Below are 15840 nucleotides of genomic sequence, written 5' to 3'. Positions count from 1 at the left end.
CAGCTGACATCCAAGGCTTGCCTGTGCCTCAGGCCAGCCCTGGATGGCTGGGGGGCTGAGGGGACTGGGGGACTCTGGAGGCAGGTGCACAGAGCGGCCGGACCTGCCTGGGGGTGGGCCCAGCTGTGCCACGCACCTGCTGCCCCAGCGGGGCTGAGGGGACTGGGCACCACCATCTTGTGGCTGTGGGCGCCACCATCTTTGAGGGCATGGAAGTCAATTAGCATATTCCCTCCTTATTGGCTGTGGGCACCACCACCTATGTGAGAGCGTGATGGTCAATTAGCATATTCCCTCTTTATTAGATAGGATTAGAATATGTATTTTAACTTTCATTTGGAAACAGGTGAAAATAAGGGAAATGAATCAAGGTAATGATTGTGCTAGGGCTACTGAATTGCTCTTCAGACTAGTGTTATTGCATAAGAGGACTATGTAACCATCAGTACCTATAAACAAGAGCTTGGTTTTTCCCTTTTAACATTTTTACTGTATTCATTTTTATATGTTTATCATGTTGGCTAGAATGTCTGTGAAACTTTATTAATAACAATGATGGAGATGTGCTATTTCTGACTTTACTAGAAAACATGTGAAAGCAGTTTATTCCATAGCAATGAAAAGCATGCACTATGGATCAGACTCCCTGGGTTCCATCTCAGATGCTACCACTTACTAGCTAAAAATTTAGGCAAGTAATTTAATATGTGAGTCTCCCTTTGCTTAACTGTAAAATGGTGAATGATCAGGAAAAGTGTACTCTGGCTTTCTCTCCATTATTGGTCTTACCTGGATAGTTTCTTCTAGGCGGTAGCCCTCAAGGACTTGTAATGTCTCTATGACTTGGGTTGGACTGAACTGACACAACAGCTCAATGAACTGTTCTGTAATACAGGGGGATATCTGCAGCAGCTCCTGATTTACATGAATACCTTCCCTAAAAACATAAAAACAAAAGAGTAGCATCACTTAATCACATCTATAATTAAAGCTTCAGGTAAAAAGGATGCTATCTTAAAATCAAGACTACCTTTTGGTCAGGTAATATCATGAATTAAAAATCTCACTGTTACTCAGATTATTAGGGTGAACTGTATATATCAGAGGCACTCTAAATCACAATACCGCTCAGTTTACATTGAGTAATTAAGGAAATAATAGTCAGTGGAGGCTCCAATAAATAAATCATACCAAAAGTTATACTGTTGCTCTAAAAGAAACAGATGACCAATTCAGTTTAAATAATTTGATTCATGAGTAACTACATATGTGTATATATAAACCATCTTCCAGTCTCAACAGCTATCTCTACTATGCTTCCCTTATAGCACCAGTCACACCCTGTTGTAATTACTTCTTTAATTATCTGTCTTCTCTACAAGACTATAAACTCTGTGAGGGTAGTTACCAGTTTATCTCCTCATTAGTTAATTCTAATTTGTACCTTTACTGAGCATCCATTTGTTATGTCCCAAGACTATACTAATTTTGACAGCCATTAAAGTTAGCAGTGGGGTATATGACAAAGCAGGTAGCTAATAGATGACTAATAGAGCTCTGAGAAATGAATATAACAAGTTGTATTTATGAGCAAGACTGATAAGCAACAGTCAGAAATGGATGTAAACTCATCAATGCTGCAGTTTACTTATTAACGTTCTGATGATGTTGATGCTGCCTAATTGGGTCCCAGCAGACAGATTATTTCCCAAATGAATGCATCAAAATCTGTTCATTCGGGTGATTTGCTTGGTTTGATGCATATTCACAACTTCAGTACTTATAAAGGGTTTTGCCAATAAATGCCTGGAAAGAATTAAATACTGTGATTCACCAACAGATGCTATGTCTAATCTTAATTTGCTCCATAGTCTTGCTTTTCTAAGACATATTAACAGAAGTATGATGTAGAGAAAATATTAACATTGCCTACAATATGGTGTAAATATCTGAAAAATACATTAGCTCACTTTAATGTTCAGAAAAATTGGTTAGCATTCCCTTTTCTCTTATACCTAATAGTGTTCTACTGAGACACATCATTCATCCTACCTAAAAACTATCATTTCCCTGGGTTTGTCATGTGCATCTTCTATTTTCTTCATGTAGACAGGATTTATTCTGAGCCATATCTGGTGTTGTAATTTTCACCCCTCTACTCTATATTTGGTTTCCTCCATTTGAAGGCAGTCCAATTTACCTTTCCCAGTCAGTTAAGTTCAATTTAATGTACATTTATTGAGCATCTATTTAGTATGTGCCACGGTGACGCTACTGCCGGGGGAACAACAGTGAATGCAACAGTCTTTGTTCTCAAAGTTTACAGTGTAGCTGGCCACAGACATTTAACAGACAATTTTTACGTAGGATGGTGGTCTACCCAGGGAATAGCCAGTCACTTAACAAACTCCTACAGTAAAGGTAGTTGTGAAACACACACACACACACACACACACACACACACACACACAAAAGAAGAAAAGAAAACTTCATCTTCGGGATTTACAGCCAATTTGAGAAGATAATGAATTAGCCCATTAGCAAGTATAGAAAGCCCCAAGCAGCAAAACTTATTGAGTTAATCACCCAACTTCTGGTCAGGACTGAGTGTCACAAAGCTCTTAATTTGGGAAAGATTTCCTGCATCTAAATGTAATTCGTCCTCCTGTAACTGAAGATTCTTATTAGAAAAAGAAGTGCTGTTTATCATCATTTTCAGAAAACAGTAAGTCTTCATGTAAAGAAAGGTGCCCTGGCCTGAACCAATCCTTTCTTTTCTTTTGCTAATAACTTTCTTGACCCACCCAGTTTGTGCCAATAAAAACCTTCCATTTTGTGCAACTTCATGGATCATCTCTCTGTTTACTAGATGGGATGCTCTTGATTCAAAATTGTTCAATAAAGCCAATTAGATCTTTAAATTTACTCAGTTGAATTTTTGTTCTCTAACAGGGACAAAGACTGTGTATGAGCATTAAGCTAGCCACATCTCTCTATATCCTCTCACTATCATTCCATCATACACACAAATATATGTGCGCTGAAGGGGTTAAGTACAGGCCTCCCCAAAATATGCTACTTTGGCACGAAGAGTATTTTTTAAAGGTTTTTATTAATTTTAAAAAGAGAAGAAGGGAGAGGGATAGAGAGACAACAACATCAATGAGAGAAACATCTGCCTCCTTCATGCCCCCTAATGGCGATCAAGCCCACCACACAGGCATGTGCCCTGACCAGGAATTGAACTGGGGACCTTTTGGTTCATGGGTCAATGCTCAACCACTGAGCAACACTGGCTGGGTGGCATGTATATTATTTTGAGCTGAAGGCAAAAGAGACTCTGCAGGCTCAAGAGAAATGTTTACCTTAAAGAATTTAAAGTGGACCCTTGCCCATATAAGAGTGATTACCTATTTATATGGCAAGGCAAACCAAATTATTGAACATCTGCTCTTCTTGTCATCCTGTGAATTACCCTCCTCCCAGGCACCTTACCTCATTCCTTAGCTCATGATGTCATATGTACCTCATTTCACCTTTCTGTCTCGAACCTCTCATGCATGTAGGATCTCTGGTTCTCATGTCTATGGGGTTCCCATACACACATGTAAAATTAAATTCGGTTATTTTCTCTTGTTAATCTGTCTCATGTACCTTTAATTATTAGGCCAGCTGAAAGAACCTACAGGAGTAGAGGAAAATTTCTTCCTCCCCAACAGTGCATACTATTTCATGCTATGTATTTTTTCAGTTTGGCATTATTTTTACATTTACATAGCCATGTTTGCAATTTGGTATTCAATTATGTTCATATATCTTAGTGTTTATTTAGCCATCTCCCCCATCAACTTTTTAAAATATCTTTTTCACTATATAAATGCTAAGGTGGATATTTGAATATTAACTACTTTTTTCTTTCCCAGTATTTCCTTAAATGAAATTGCTGGATCAAAGCACATATGTAACTTTTGAGCTCCAAGAAACAAAGTGGACTAAGAGGGAGCAATACATATTCAAAGGGAGGAATGACAATGTGTAGTGTATCCTATGACCAATTAATTCAGTACTGCTGCAGAATAAAGGGGGAAAGAGAAAAGCCAGGTGAGAAAATAAAAGCTGGATATGCCTGAATCAGATCAAGAAGGGCCTGTACCCATGAGGAGTTTGGACTTTACCTTGAATAACGGGAACTGAATAATTGTGTGAAGGGGAAAGGAGACATTGTCATTGTCTGTCTTTTTGAAAATGGAAGTAGAATTAGGAAGGCTGGTTAGGAGACAAGCAAGAGAGACCAGGAGAGAGATGCGGAGTGCCGGAGCCAGGGTAGTGTCGGTAGACAAGAGGGGGACTCACACAGGAGAGGCAGGTTTTGGGTGACTGGCTCTCTGAGGTGTGGCTGAGAAGGTGGAGTGGAGTGGGTAAAGGAAAGTAAGAAATTTGCACTTGGGATCTTTTTTTAAAACACACTTATACTAAAACTGCCTGCTTACTTATCAACTTCCTCCATCAGAATGAAGTTATATGAAGGCAGGGCCCCATCTTACTCATCACTTTACCGCCTGTGCCTGTCACAGTGCTTAGTATGCTGTACCTACTCCGTACATTGCTAAATTAAATAAATGGGCAGACAATGCCATTTGCTAAGAGAGAAAATAAAGGGGAAAAAAACAGGTTTGGATTTTTAAGTGAGTATAATTTTTAGCCATTTCAAACTCTCACACAGTACATAGCAAATAATCTCATGATAAAGAATTATTGAGTAAAGAAATTAAATTAAAGCATGAAAGTTATTTTCTATCTATCTATCTATCTATCTATCTATCTATCTATCTATCTATCTATCTACCTACCTACCTATCAATCTATGTATCAAGTCTGGAGATTATGAGATTATGATGTATTCGAATTTAAAAGGTTAAATTTGAGCTGTTGGCAAAATATTAACCAAAGATACGGTCTCCGGTGGTAAGCCTGGCCAAGTTGATAGGCATTCATAAAGTAGAAATGTATTTTCATATGTCAAAGTTTATTAACATATATAATGTTCTAATTTTTAAACTTTCAAATATGCTATTTCAACATTGTGTCAGGATCTTAAAATGCACCTTCAAAATTATACATAGAAACACTAACTGATTCAACTTAAATCTAATGTATAATCCATTTCCATAATCTATGTTTTGCTCCTTGGCAAAGACACTCATTCTCTTAGCAATGCTCAATTTTTACTTTGACTAAAGATTTAAAAATATAATCCGACATTTTATATGTATTTTTCTATGAAAAAATTATAATGTATATTTCAGAGGCCTCCGGGACATTGTTAACAAAGGCTAAGTTGACATTACCAAGAAAATCATACTGAGGAAAATACTGTGAATATAAATATATTTGCACATTTTCCTTATTTCTTATGACGCTTATAGCCTCATAAAAACCATTAGTGTCCTTTCATATTATCCTTCAAGCATCCCCGCTGCACAAAAGACCGACCTGCATATGGATGTAAATGTATCAGAACTCCTGTGAGAATTCTTGGCCAGCAGGAATGCACAGAGGGAGTGTGTGTAGGGGGAGGAGAAAAGGGGAATGATATGTAGCAGCTGTCCCTGTCACAGGGTGATGTGATCATAAGTTCCTGGGCAGGGAATTAGAAGATGCAAATTCTTCCTCTCCCAAATCTGGCCTCAATTCAGGCAAATAATTTGTTTCTGGAGGATTAATCCTGTCTCCTCCCCTCTACCATAAACTAATCTTTCTACATACAGATGCCACCAATATCTTTGTAGGTCAATTATTTCTACTGAGGACATTATTTACATGGCAAAGATAACTTAAAGAAATTGAATAAAGAAAACAGAAATAAATGTAAGAATTTAACTAGTTTGCTCCTCTAAAAATGCTGTTGACAAAATAAAAAGCTATCCCCTCATAAACAACTCAGTGAGTTCATACAAATGTTAAATCAAATATGCATAACAATATAACACAAGAATTATGATCCTATTAACTCAGGTTTTGGGGGCAAGAACAACAAAAAAGCAATATTCTGATATGACACATAAGCAATCCCCATCTCAAAATAACTGTTTTCTTTACTCTCCAGAATGCTTCTATAGGAGCTTCATGGGGAGGATAAACCTGGATGTTTAAAATAAATTCTATTGCTTAAGAACAAGAAGGGAAAAATGAAAGGCAAAAATAGCCTGAAGCTGTCTGCCAGGGAAAACAGCTAGGCGGGGCCCAGTCTACTTACTCTTGATGTTTCTTTGTCCCTATTGTGATTGAAATAGGGCTTCTGTAACACATCTGACATGTCCAGGAGCCCAAAAGTAACCTCACAGGGTGATTTGATCATAAGTTCCTGGGCAGGACATGGTGGGTAGTCACATCCCTGGCCTATAACTTCTTTACTAAAAGGTTTACCATTGCCTTAAGCAAACCTTGTCGATTGTTCCTGTACATCTAGGTTAACACACCTTTAAAATGCCAGAATATCACCTTCAAGGAAGGCATAACCATCCTCAAGGGAGCACATAATCTTGTTAACTGCCCTATAATCCAATTACAGTGATTTCCCCCACCTTGCTTTTTTCCTTCCTTCATGTAATCTTCCTTACAGATTACTCCTTTTTATTTTCTTCAAATGTATAAAAAGAAGTGCAAATCTGTCATTCATTGAAGCATCTGAGATCTTACTTCATGGCAACAGTTGTTAGTTTGGGCTCAAAAAAAGCTCTTATAAAAATTATCTATAGATCTTGCCAGTGGAAATGGTGTTCTTTCACAGGATCTCAAGGAAAGCATTCCAGGGACCCATGTATGGGAAATTGTGGCATGGTAAGATTTGTTGGTAGTGTGAAATGCAAAATCAAAGGAGTGCCCCTGGATTCTCAGTGTCCCCATTTCTGTCCATACTGCTAAGGAAAAATTCCTATCTTGCCCCCATCAGGCCCAGAAATAGGACCAGTGTCCAGAGATTCTGCCCTTTATTAAAGCGTAGTCCTTTGGAGACCACACGGTCTGCAGCAGGCCCCCAGGTGGCTGCGCACAGGTTGAGCACATGTTATTGGGCAGGAAGAGAGAGAGAGAGAGAGAGAGCACTCTTTGTTAGCTGGGATTATATTACCTTGGGTTTGGGAAGGTGCTTTTTTAAAATAACCAGTCAACTTCCCAAGCTTTCCTGGGCTTGTGCTAGGTCCGCCTTCTAACCAATCAGTTTCCTTTTCCCAAGCTAGACAGATAGGCCTCTATGGTCACCATTTAGGCCCTTACTGTACACGTGCTTATTCCCCTCCCCGCCCCCCTTTACTGTTCTATCCCATCTCCGTGATCTGTGGGGAATGGACCAGGGGTTCTCTGGGGAGTACATGAAGCTATAACTTCCTTGGGAAGCAAGCCTTTGCTCCCTAGTTTATTATGCTTAATAATGTCTTATTCCCTTTGCTGCCTTCCTTTATTAATAACTAGCTACCTACGCTAACACAGGTTTGGATGCTCTTATGCCAACACTATATATCTCTTTCCACACTCCCCTAGTTTCCCACTTCAGTTTTCCCAGTACCTAACAAGATTCTAATCCTTTACTTCAGGTTAGTCAACAAGCATACCCATTTTAAAAAGCTAAAATGGGATGTGAAATCAGTCATTCAGAGCCTAATGTAAACTAGGCCACACTATCTGCATTCTCCTTACCCTGGAAGTCATGGGTATTGGAAAGGTATTTTTTCATCAGTGTGTATGCTTCATTGTATTCATATTTTACTTGCATATTCTCATGTAAAAGTGTCACATAATATAGACATTGACAAAGTAAATCAAGTTTTGATTGGGGCATCATGAAAGGAAGTAATTTTGGATTTAAAAAATCTACCTAGGAACAATACTCTATATCTGATTGTGCTTATAAAGTGGAGAGCCTGAAGAAGTGTGTGTACCCTGCACCCCTGGAAAGAAGGGAGCAGAGTGGAGAAGGCAGAGTTCAAAGGACACCAAAGACAAACTTTCTATAACCAAAACTTTGTCTAAGGCTAGTTCAGGAAGCTACTCCTCCTTACTCACTCTGCACTCAGCCTTCCTAACCTTGATCCTCTCCCTCAATCCAGAATTAGTATCTTACTAGTGACAGGGTTCAGGACATGCTACCCCAAAATATGGTACCCTGGCATACTAAATATTTTAAACTAAAGAAACTTGAGAAATGGTGGGTGCAGAAGGGACTCTCTGACCTCCCTTAGAAAGCTAAAATGGGATGGGAAATCATAAAGCGTATCATAAAACTTTAAGGTGAGAGGTGCTCTCCCTGTAGGTGAAGGAAAGGAGCATCCTTATCTCTGAAGATGGAGGGACACTGAGAAGAATCCAAACAAACAGGCCTTGCTCAGTTTCCCCCAGTATACTATCCTTAGCTCATATCCTTTGGTCCTATCACACTTCTCTATGACTTTCTACTCTTCATCAAACCTAGCAAAAAACACTCAGGTTTAACTATTTCTTCAGGTCTTCATTTCCTTATGAAGGCTCCCGTGACATTTAAAACTTACAGTAAATAATTTCATATGCTTTTCTCTTCTTAATCTGTCTTTTGTTACAGAGGTACAGCCAAGAACCTAAATGGGAAGAAGGAAAATATTTTTTTCCTCTCCTCACTATCCTATATAATAAAGAGGTAATAGGCAAATGGTCGTTATGCCGTGATGTGTAACAACCAGGGCAGCGAGCTACTAGCGGCGGAGAGCTACAAGAGGGCAGGGCAGGGAACTACCAGTGGTGGTGGCCCAGGCGGCCAGCTGAGGCAAGTGGCAGCGAGCTACTCGCACACGGATTCGTGCTCAGGGCCACTAGTTATTATATATTTACATTGTGGGTTAAACGGGCTTTTATGGGTTAATCTAAGATACTATAATTTAAAATGCTCTTTATATAAAAATGATTATATTGAAATGCCAAACATCCAATTTACAAATGAATTTGGACCATTATGCTTCCTATATAAGACATAAAGTAAAAGGATAAAATATGATGAATTCTGGATTGGGACCTCTTGGAAATGGATCAATATGAAAGTGAGCCCTTTTTAAAGGTGGAGCTAAAGTATCAGTCTTATTAATTCAAGGCTCTATTAAAGAAAAAATTACCCATGATACTTGTTAAAACAGACTTTATTTGGACTATCATAATAGGTATAGGGACTACTGCAATGGGGTTTTGACAGTACAGGAGAACAAAGGCTCCTTTCCAAATACAACAAGGACAAGTGGGATTTATAGCTGGGATGGGGTTGGAGGATGAGGAGGTGGTCAGTGGATGAAAAATTACTAAGAATGTGGGTAATTATTTGCTAGACTGACTTAACAGGATTCTTGTTGAAGGCAAGCCAAGGGTGATCAGATTTTGCTTGGGGGGAGGAAAGGAAGAATTTGGACAGGTATTTTGGGTAATCACATATCGAGGGTGGGGGATTCTTGCTAAAACTAGACTCCACAAGGACAGAGATGAAAAGGCTCAGAGGCCTGAGTAAAGTTTGATCAAGGGGAGAATCTTTGCCAGCTCTTAATTTCTACTAGGCTAAAGTAAAGCTGGCAACTGTGCTGCTGTCAAAAGTGAGGACATTACAGGTCATGTTGCTTTTGGGGGAGAGGGAAGACAAAGGGTTGTGGGTACACTGCTTCTCTCTGAAGTAGGTAAGAGAGAACCTTGTAGCCAAATTAATATGACAAGAAGGAAGAATGTGTGACAACTTTATTTAGAGTAATTATCTTGGGTTAGGGTTAATTCAGGGAGATAAAACATACTGAGTAAATGAATGTAAAATTATTTATGGTTTGCTAGTGAACAAAACAACTTTCACAGTACCCTTAAAGGGCCTTACCTAACTAACATCTTTCAAATCTAGGGTAGGTAATAACAAAGTAAGACTTTTCATGGAAGACCTCTGAAACTCTTGTGATGTGCCATGTTTATTACTGTGAAATTTAAGTTAAGGAGTGACTGCAATATCAGAGCAAATGGCTATATATTTATATTACCTAATATTGGTTTTTTAAAGAAGGATTTGGTCACCATTGGCTTCTATACTTTTGTTCCATGTGAGAAAAGGCCAAGTTCAAAGCTGAGCCTTCTCTTGTCTTTCCAGCTTGAACGTCTCCAGGTAGGATGGTTGGGGAAAATAACTTGGTTAAAATAAATGATCTTACGAGAGGACAAGTCAAATTCTAAGAGGATATATTTGAAACTGGAGGACACACGAGAGAGGGAACAAGGAATTTTGCCATGGGAAAGGGGTGCTCAGACCCCAGAGAAAGGGCTGGGAATTGAGGCAGAGTGCCGCCTTCCTCATCCATCTAGCCCTGTCCTCTGTCTCCTTCTCTCAGTCTTCTCCCTGAGCTCTCCCATCCTCCTTATAGCTCTCTTTCTTCCCTCCTACCCCCCAACTCCAATTCTGCAGTTTCTCCATCAGCTAATTCTAGGAGTAGACCAGGGCCCAAACTGACTATCAGAGAAATACAAATGATTAATAGAACACTTTTCAAAAAAAAATCTAGTTTCAGTAATATTCTGAGAACAGGGTTATAATTAAAACACAGTTTGAAAAGGTCTTAAACTGGGGTGCAGGAGAAAAATGTAGTCAGATTGCTTTTCTAAATATCTGCATATGCACATCAGTATGACTCTAATTTAAAATGTGACATAGTCTTCTTAAAATTTAAATGATTGAGATTTCAAAACAATTGTTACAATCACACATCCTGGTACTTTGATATTTAAAAATAGCACAGAATAGTGGTATAACTGAAATTGATATCAGGATCACTTAAGTAAATGACTGTTTTCAATGGCTAATGTACATTATGATGCAACTTAAAAGTTTGCTTATCTGAGATGAAAGCTGTTTCATCCTGGAATATTATACTTAAACCAGTGAAGCTTAACTCCAGGTGTGCATAAAAAATACCCCCACCCACTGTTATTCTGCGGGCTTGGGCCCAGGAAACTATACATTTTTAAGCTTCTTAGGTGATTCTGACAGACATGAACATTAAAAATCAAGGGCCAAGTGTACTATTTAGTTACCATGAACCAGTTTGTTAACTTCAACTTATTTTCTTTGATTTATAATCTACATATTATAAAAAAACCTAAAGTTATAAACATACCTTGGGTCAAGAAGACTCCTCAAAAATTTGAAAAGCAAAACCTGGTTCTGAGTAGAAAAACAATAAAAAATATAATATTAAAACAAATTCTTCAAACTATGCCAGGGTAAGGAATGAATTTAGAATATCCTTTTAAAATGCACACATGCCTATGATTATTTCCATTAAGACCTCTGTATAGATCTAAGAAATTCTAAAGAATCATTTGGAGATCATTTTCTCTCAGTAATTCTAATCACTGTCACATACTCCATTTTGAGTGCAAAAGGCTGGGGGAAGGTCAATGGGGGAAAAAAAAGGAGATATATGTACTACTATATGTAATACTTTAAACAATTTAAAAAAAAAGAAACACAAATACCTTGTTATTGTAAAAAAAAAAAAAAGAAAGAAAGAAAGAAAGAAAGACAGAAAGAAAGAAAGAAAAATATCAACCCAAAAAAGAAAACCAAACAAAAAAACAAAAAAGCCCTCTTCTGAGACAAATCCCAGTGCAGTTCCAGCATGAGGATGCTCTAACTGCTCTGCTGACAGTGAATTCTGGCTGTACTGCTGGGTTCACTGTCTCACATGGTCCTTCTTGTGACGAGGGCCCAAATGACAACCACCACCTGAAAAGCTCATGAACTCCCCAATAAAATCAACTGCAACAGAGATGGCAAACTGCAACATTTTAGCAATAAGATGCCATGAAGTCAGGGCTCTGTTTCTTCCACTTATGAGCTATGTGACTGTGTAAGTCACTGGCTCTCTTAGCTATTCAGTTTACTTATTTAAAAAAGAACAGCAATATCTCCTCTGCCTTCCGCACAGGGAAGAGGTAAGAATTAAATGAGATGAACCTTATAATACTATATGAATATAAATGTTTCTAAGTTCTAAGGAAAGCTAAGCAAAAATTTATAGTTTAGTTTTTCTTTTTTTCTTTACCTTTTCGACACATTCAAACTTCACCTATAAAAAGCAGGGGACTCTCAAAACTGAAATGGATTAATGTAATATAGAATATGACATTTTTAATATGTTTATCCATCTTTGATTTTTATCTTTCCCCTGGCCCATCAACTTGTTTTATTTTACACAACTTTCCTTCTGGTTATAACTTAATATTCTGGCTTACTTATCATTTCAAGAATTCTGAAACAATAGGTCAGAGGCATAATTCTTGTCATCAAAAGTAAAAGTACTTTATAAAACCTGTGTGGGATTCTCCTACATAATCAGTAAAGTTCTGCAATAAAAGAAATACTTCATTTCCTTAAAGGAAACGTTCCACAGTGTTTATGGGGCGATATTCTGTGCCTGGCAGCATAGTGGGGGTAGGAGCTGGAGACTGGGCCTCAGGGTCTGGCAGGAGAAATGTGAATAGATCTCAATACTTCAATAACTTTATATCTCATTTCCCTTTCCAATTCCATTTCCCATTTCCAAGGTCTTTGACATTCAACATTAAAACCCCTTTTCTATAATGTAAAATTGATTATATATGGTGTCTGCCGGGACTTTTTTTCCTCATGGGTTTTAAGCCTCAACAAATGTGTAGAAACTACTATTAAATGGCAACTATTAATTGAACAAATTCCTAAAATCAAAAGTTCTTTGGTACATAGTCAATAATTGTCTCTCCACTAGATGTTTCTTCCCCATATATATTTGCAATATTTACCTGAAGTTTATTAATGACTGTTTCAATCTGTTCAGAAAAGTGAGTAGCAACCAGCTCTGCAGCTTTACAAGGCTTCAGGGACACAAGTTCCTAGAGTGAAAGAAAAAGACAAAATCCTTTTGCTAAATCTTAACGTTAATTTAAATAGGATTCCCATAGATGTGAAACATGATCACCTGCCTCAGTATTTTCATGAGCTTCTTTATTGCATTGCAGGAGACCGTGATATAAGGCCTTAATTTAAAGGCACATTGTAAATGAGCAAAATTAAAAACATACCATGTAAAAAAATCAGATTGTGATATACAAGGTAATTCAGAATTCTTAGAAAATGAAAGCACTAAACTCTGGATTTAGGCCATGAATCTGCAGGATGAACAAAATGAACAAAAGTTCCCCAAATTCCTTGTCTGTGAATTTCATCCTTGAGCATAAAGTAATAACTTGAAGAAATGAGAAAAAAAAAAAAGATATAGTTGCAATTTCTCTGGCTAAGAATTTTAAAACTGTACTTCTGATTGCCTGATAGGTTTTGAAACTCTAAGTATCTTAAGAAATCAACTTAAGGTCATAAGTTTTAAAACAGACGAAGTGAGGCCGCTGTTAAGTAACCACTGTTAATAAAACCTATTTCTGTCAAATCTAAGACCTCCAATTTGCACTCTTCCTAAACTTTCCTAGACACTGGCTATCATTTTCTTCTTAGAACTCTCCTTTCACTTGGTTTCTGTGACCTACTATTCTACCCTTACAATTGCATATTACATGGCTAACTGCGAAGACCAACTTTACATCACATAGTGTATTGTCAAATAAAAAGTATACACGCTAGTGTGACTGTGATATTAATGATATATCTAATAATTTTGTGATAGTACTTGTAGATTAATAATAATTAACATTAAAAATAATATTAAAATAACTATAGTTTATACTAGTTTTATATAACTTATCTCAAAATAGAGAGAGCACAATTAATCAATATCACACATGAAAAGGGGATATTACTACTAATCAATAGACATTACAAAGATAAAAAACTTTTATGTCAAGAATTTGAAAATTTAGACAAAACGGATAAATCCCTAGAAAAATATAATTCAATAAATTGACTTAAGCAACAGAAAACTTGCACTGAATAATAAAATATCTTTCCATATGGAAAACTCCAGACTCAAATAGATTCACCTATAACTTCTAGTAACCATTTAAGGAAGAAAAATTCCAAACATTAATTAATCTCTTACAGAGAATAGAAAAAAGGAAACTTCTTCAGCTCATTGTATGAGGCTAGCAACATTTTAATCATCAAACCCAATAAAACAATGCAAGAAAGGAAAGAAAAATTATAGATCTTAATCATGAACATTGAGACAACATTCTAAGTAAAAACAAAATTCAACAATATATAAAAAGTATAATATATCAGGATCAAGTTGCATTTATTCACAGAATTTAAGGCTAATTTAATATCAATAATATTTACCACAAAGTTGGTAAGGGAGAAAAGGTGATAAAATTTTTTCATGACAAAACTATTAACATACTAGAAATAGAAGACTTCCATAACAATCCTTATAACAAACATTGTACATATATGGGAAATGAAATATTAATGGCATGATTATGCTAAAAATATAAACTTGTGATAGTCTAAAAAGGGATTGAAAATCTCTACAGAGAAAATTATAAAACTTTATAAAAAATGTTGAATAAAGGGTCATACCATATAGTTAGTCATAGATTGAAAGATACAATGTCATAAAGATGTCAATTACATTCAAAGTGATTGACAGATTCATTGCAATCACAATCAGAATCATAAAATTAAAAAAAATCTTGGTGGAATTTGACAAGCGGATTCCAAGATGTATTTGGAAGTATAAAAGGTTAAGAATAACCAATACTCTTTTAAAGATATCAAGATTTATTATAAAGCAACAATATTTAAAACTAGAGACCCAATGTACAAAATTCATGCATTCTGGGGGGTCCCTCAGCCCAGCCTGCGCCCTCTTGGGGGATGTCTGACTGACGTCTTAGGTGGCAGTCGGACATTCTTAGTGCTGCCATGGAGGCGGGAGAGGCTCCTGCCACCGCTGCTGTGCTCCCCAGCTGTGAGCCCAGTTTCTGGCTGAGCGGCGCTACCCCTGTGGGAGTGCACTGACCACCAGGGGGCAGCTCCTGCGTTAAGCGTCTGCCCGCTGGTGGTCAGTGTGCATCATAGCGACCAGTCGTTCTGCCGTTCGGTCGATTTGCATATTAGCCTTTTATTATATAGGATACTTGTGAGGTCCTGATTTAGAGACAGACAATAGATCAATGAAACAGAAGAGGGCCCAGAAAAACAGACCAAGCATATAGATCCTTGATATGCTTATGACACAGTAGCACTACTAAGCAATAGGGAAAGGCAACCTCTAAAATAACTGCTAGGAAAATTGGCACCCATATTTTAAAAAATTAATTGGACCCCCCACCTCACACCATATACAAAAACTGCTTTCAGGTGAACCTAAGATTTAAAGATGGAAGGGAAAAACAGATTAAAAAAAGCTTTTAGACAAAAATATGAAGAATTTCTCCTTCAGTGTAGAAGAAAAAAATTAATTATTTTGACTTAAAAATATAACTTTTCTTAAAAAGAATCATAAGAAAAAGCCAAAGAGTGGGAGAAGATATTCACAACATGTGTCACTGAAAAACACTACCATGCAGGATACATAAAGAACTCCTACAAATCAATAAGTACAGGAGATATTCAAATAGAAAATTGGGCAAGATTTGAACAGGCACATTACAGAAAGGATATTTAAATGAAAAGTCTATCAATCTCAGTAACTAAAAATATGTAAGTTTAAAACATAGTAAAATATTGCCGAAACCGGTTTGGCTCAGTGGATAGAGCGTCGGCCTGCGGACTGAAAGGTCCCAGGTTCGATTCCGGTCAAGGGCATGTACCTTGGTTGCGGGCACATCCCCAGTAGGGGGTGTGCAAGAGGCAGCTGATCGATGTTT

The 15840-nt window shown here is 37.3% G+C and overlaps 1 protein-coding gene across 1 annotated transcript in view; it reads right to left on the bottom strand.

Annotated features, from left to right (window-relative positions):
- VPS8 (VPS8 subunit of CORVET complex) overlaps positions 1 to 15840 on the bottom strand; it is a 246690-nt gene that overhangs the window by 82766 nt on the left and 148084 nt on the right. Inside the window, exons 34-36 of the mRNA XM_054713802.1 lie at positions 12823 to 12912; positions 11157 to 11203; positions 790 to 937 (exon numbers count right to left, since the gene is read on the bottom strand). Coding sequence (XP_054569777.1) covers positions 790 to 937; positions 11157 to 11203; positions 12823 to 12912 — 285 coding nt within the window. The remainder of the gene's footprint in view (positions 1 to 789; positions 938 to 11156; positions 11204 to 12822; positions 12913 to 15840) is intronic.

The sequence above is a fragment of the Eptesicus fuscus genome, chromosome 3 (assembly GCF_027574615.1).
Source record: "Eptesicus fuscus isolate TK198812 chromosome 3, DD_ASM_mEF_20220401, whole genome shotgun sequence".
Classification (NCBI taxonomy): domain Eukaryota; kingdom Metazoa; phylum Chordata; class Mammalia; order Chiroptera; family Vespertilionidae; genus Eptesicus; species Eptesicus fuscus.
The sequence above is the reverse complement of the archived record's forward strand: the minus strand, read 5'-3'. Positions and strand labels throughout refer to the sequence as shown.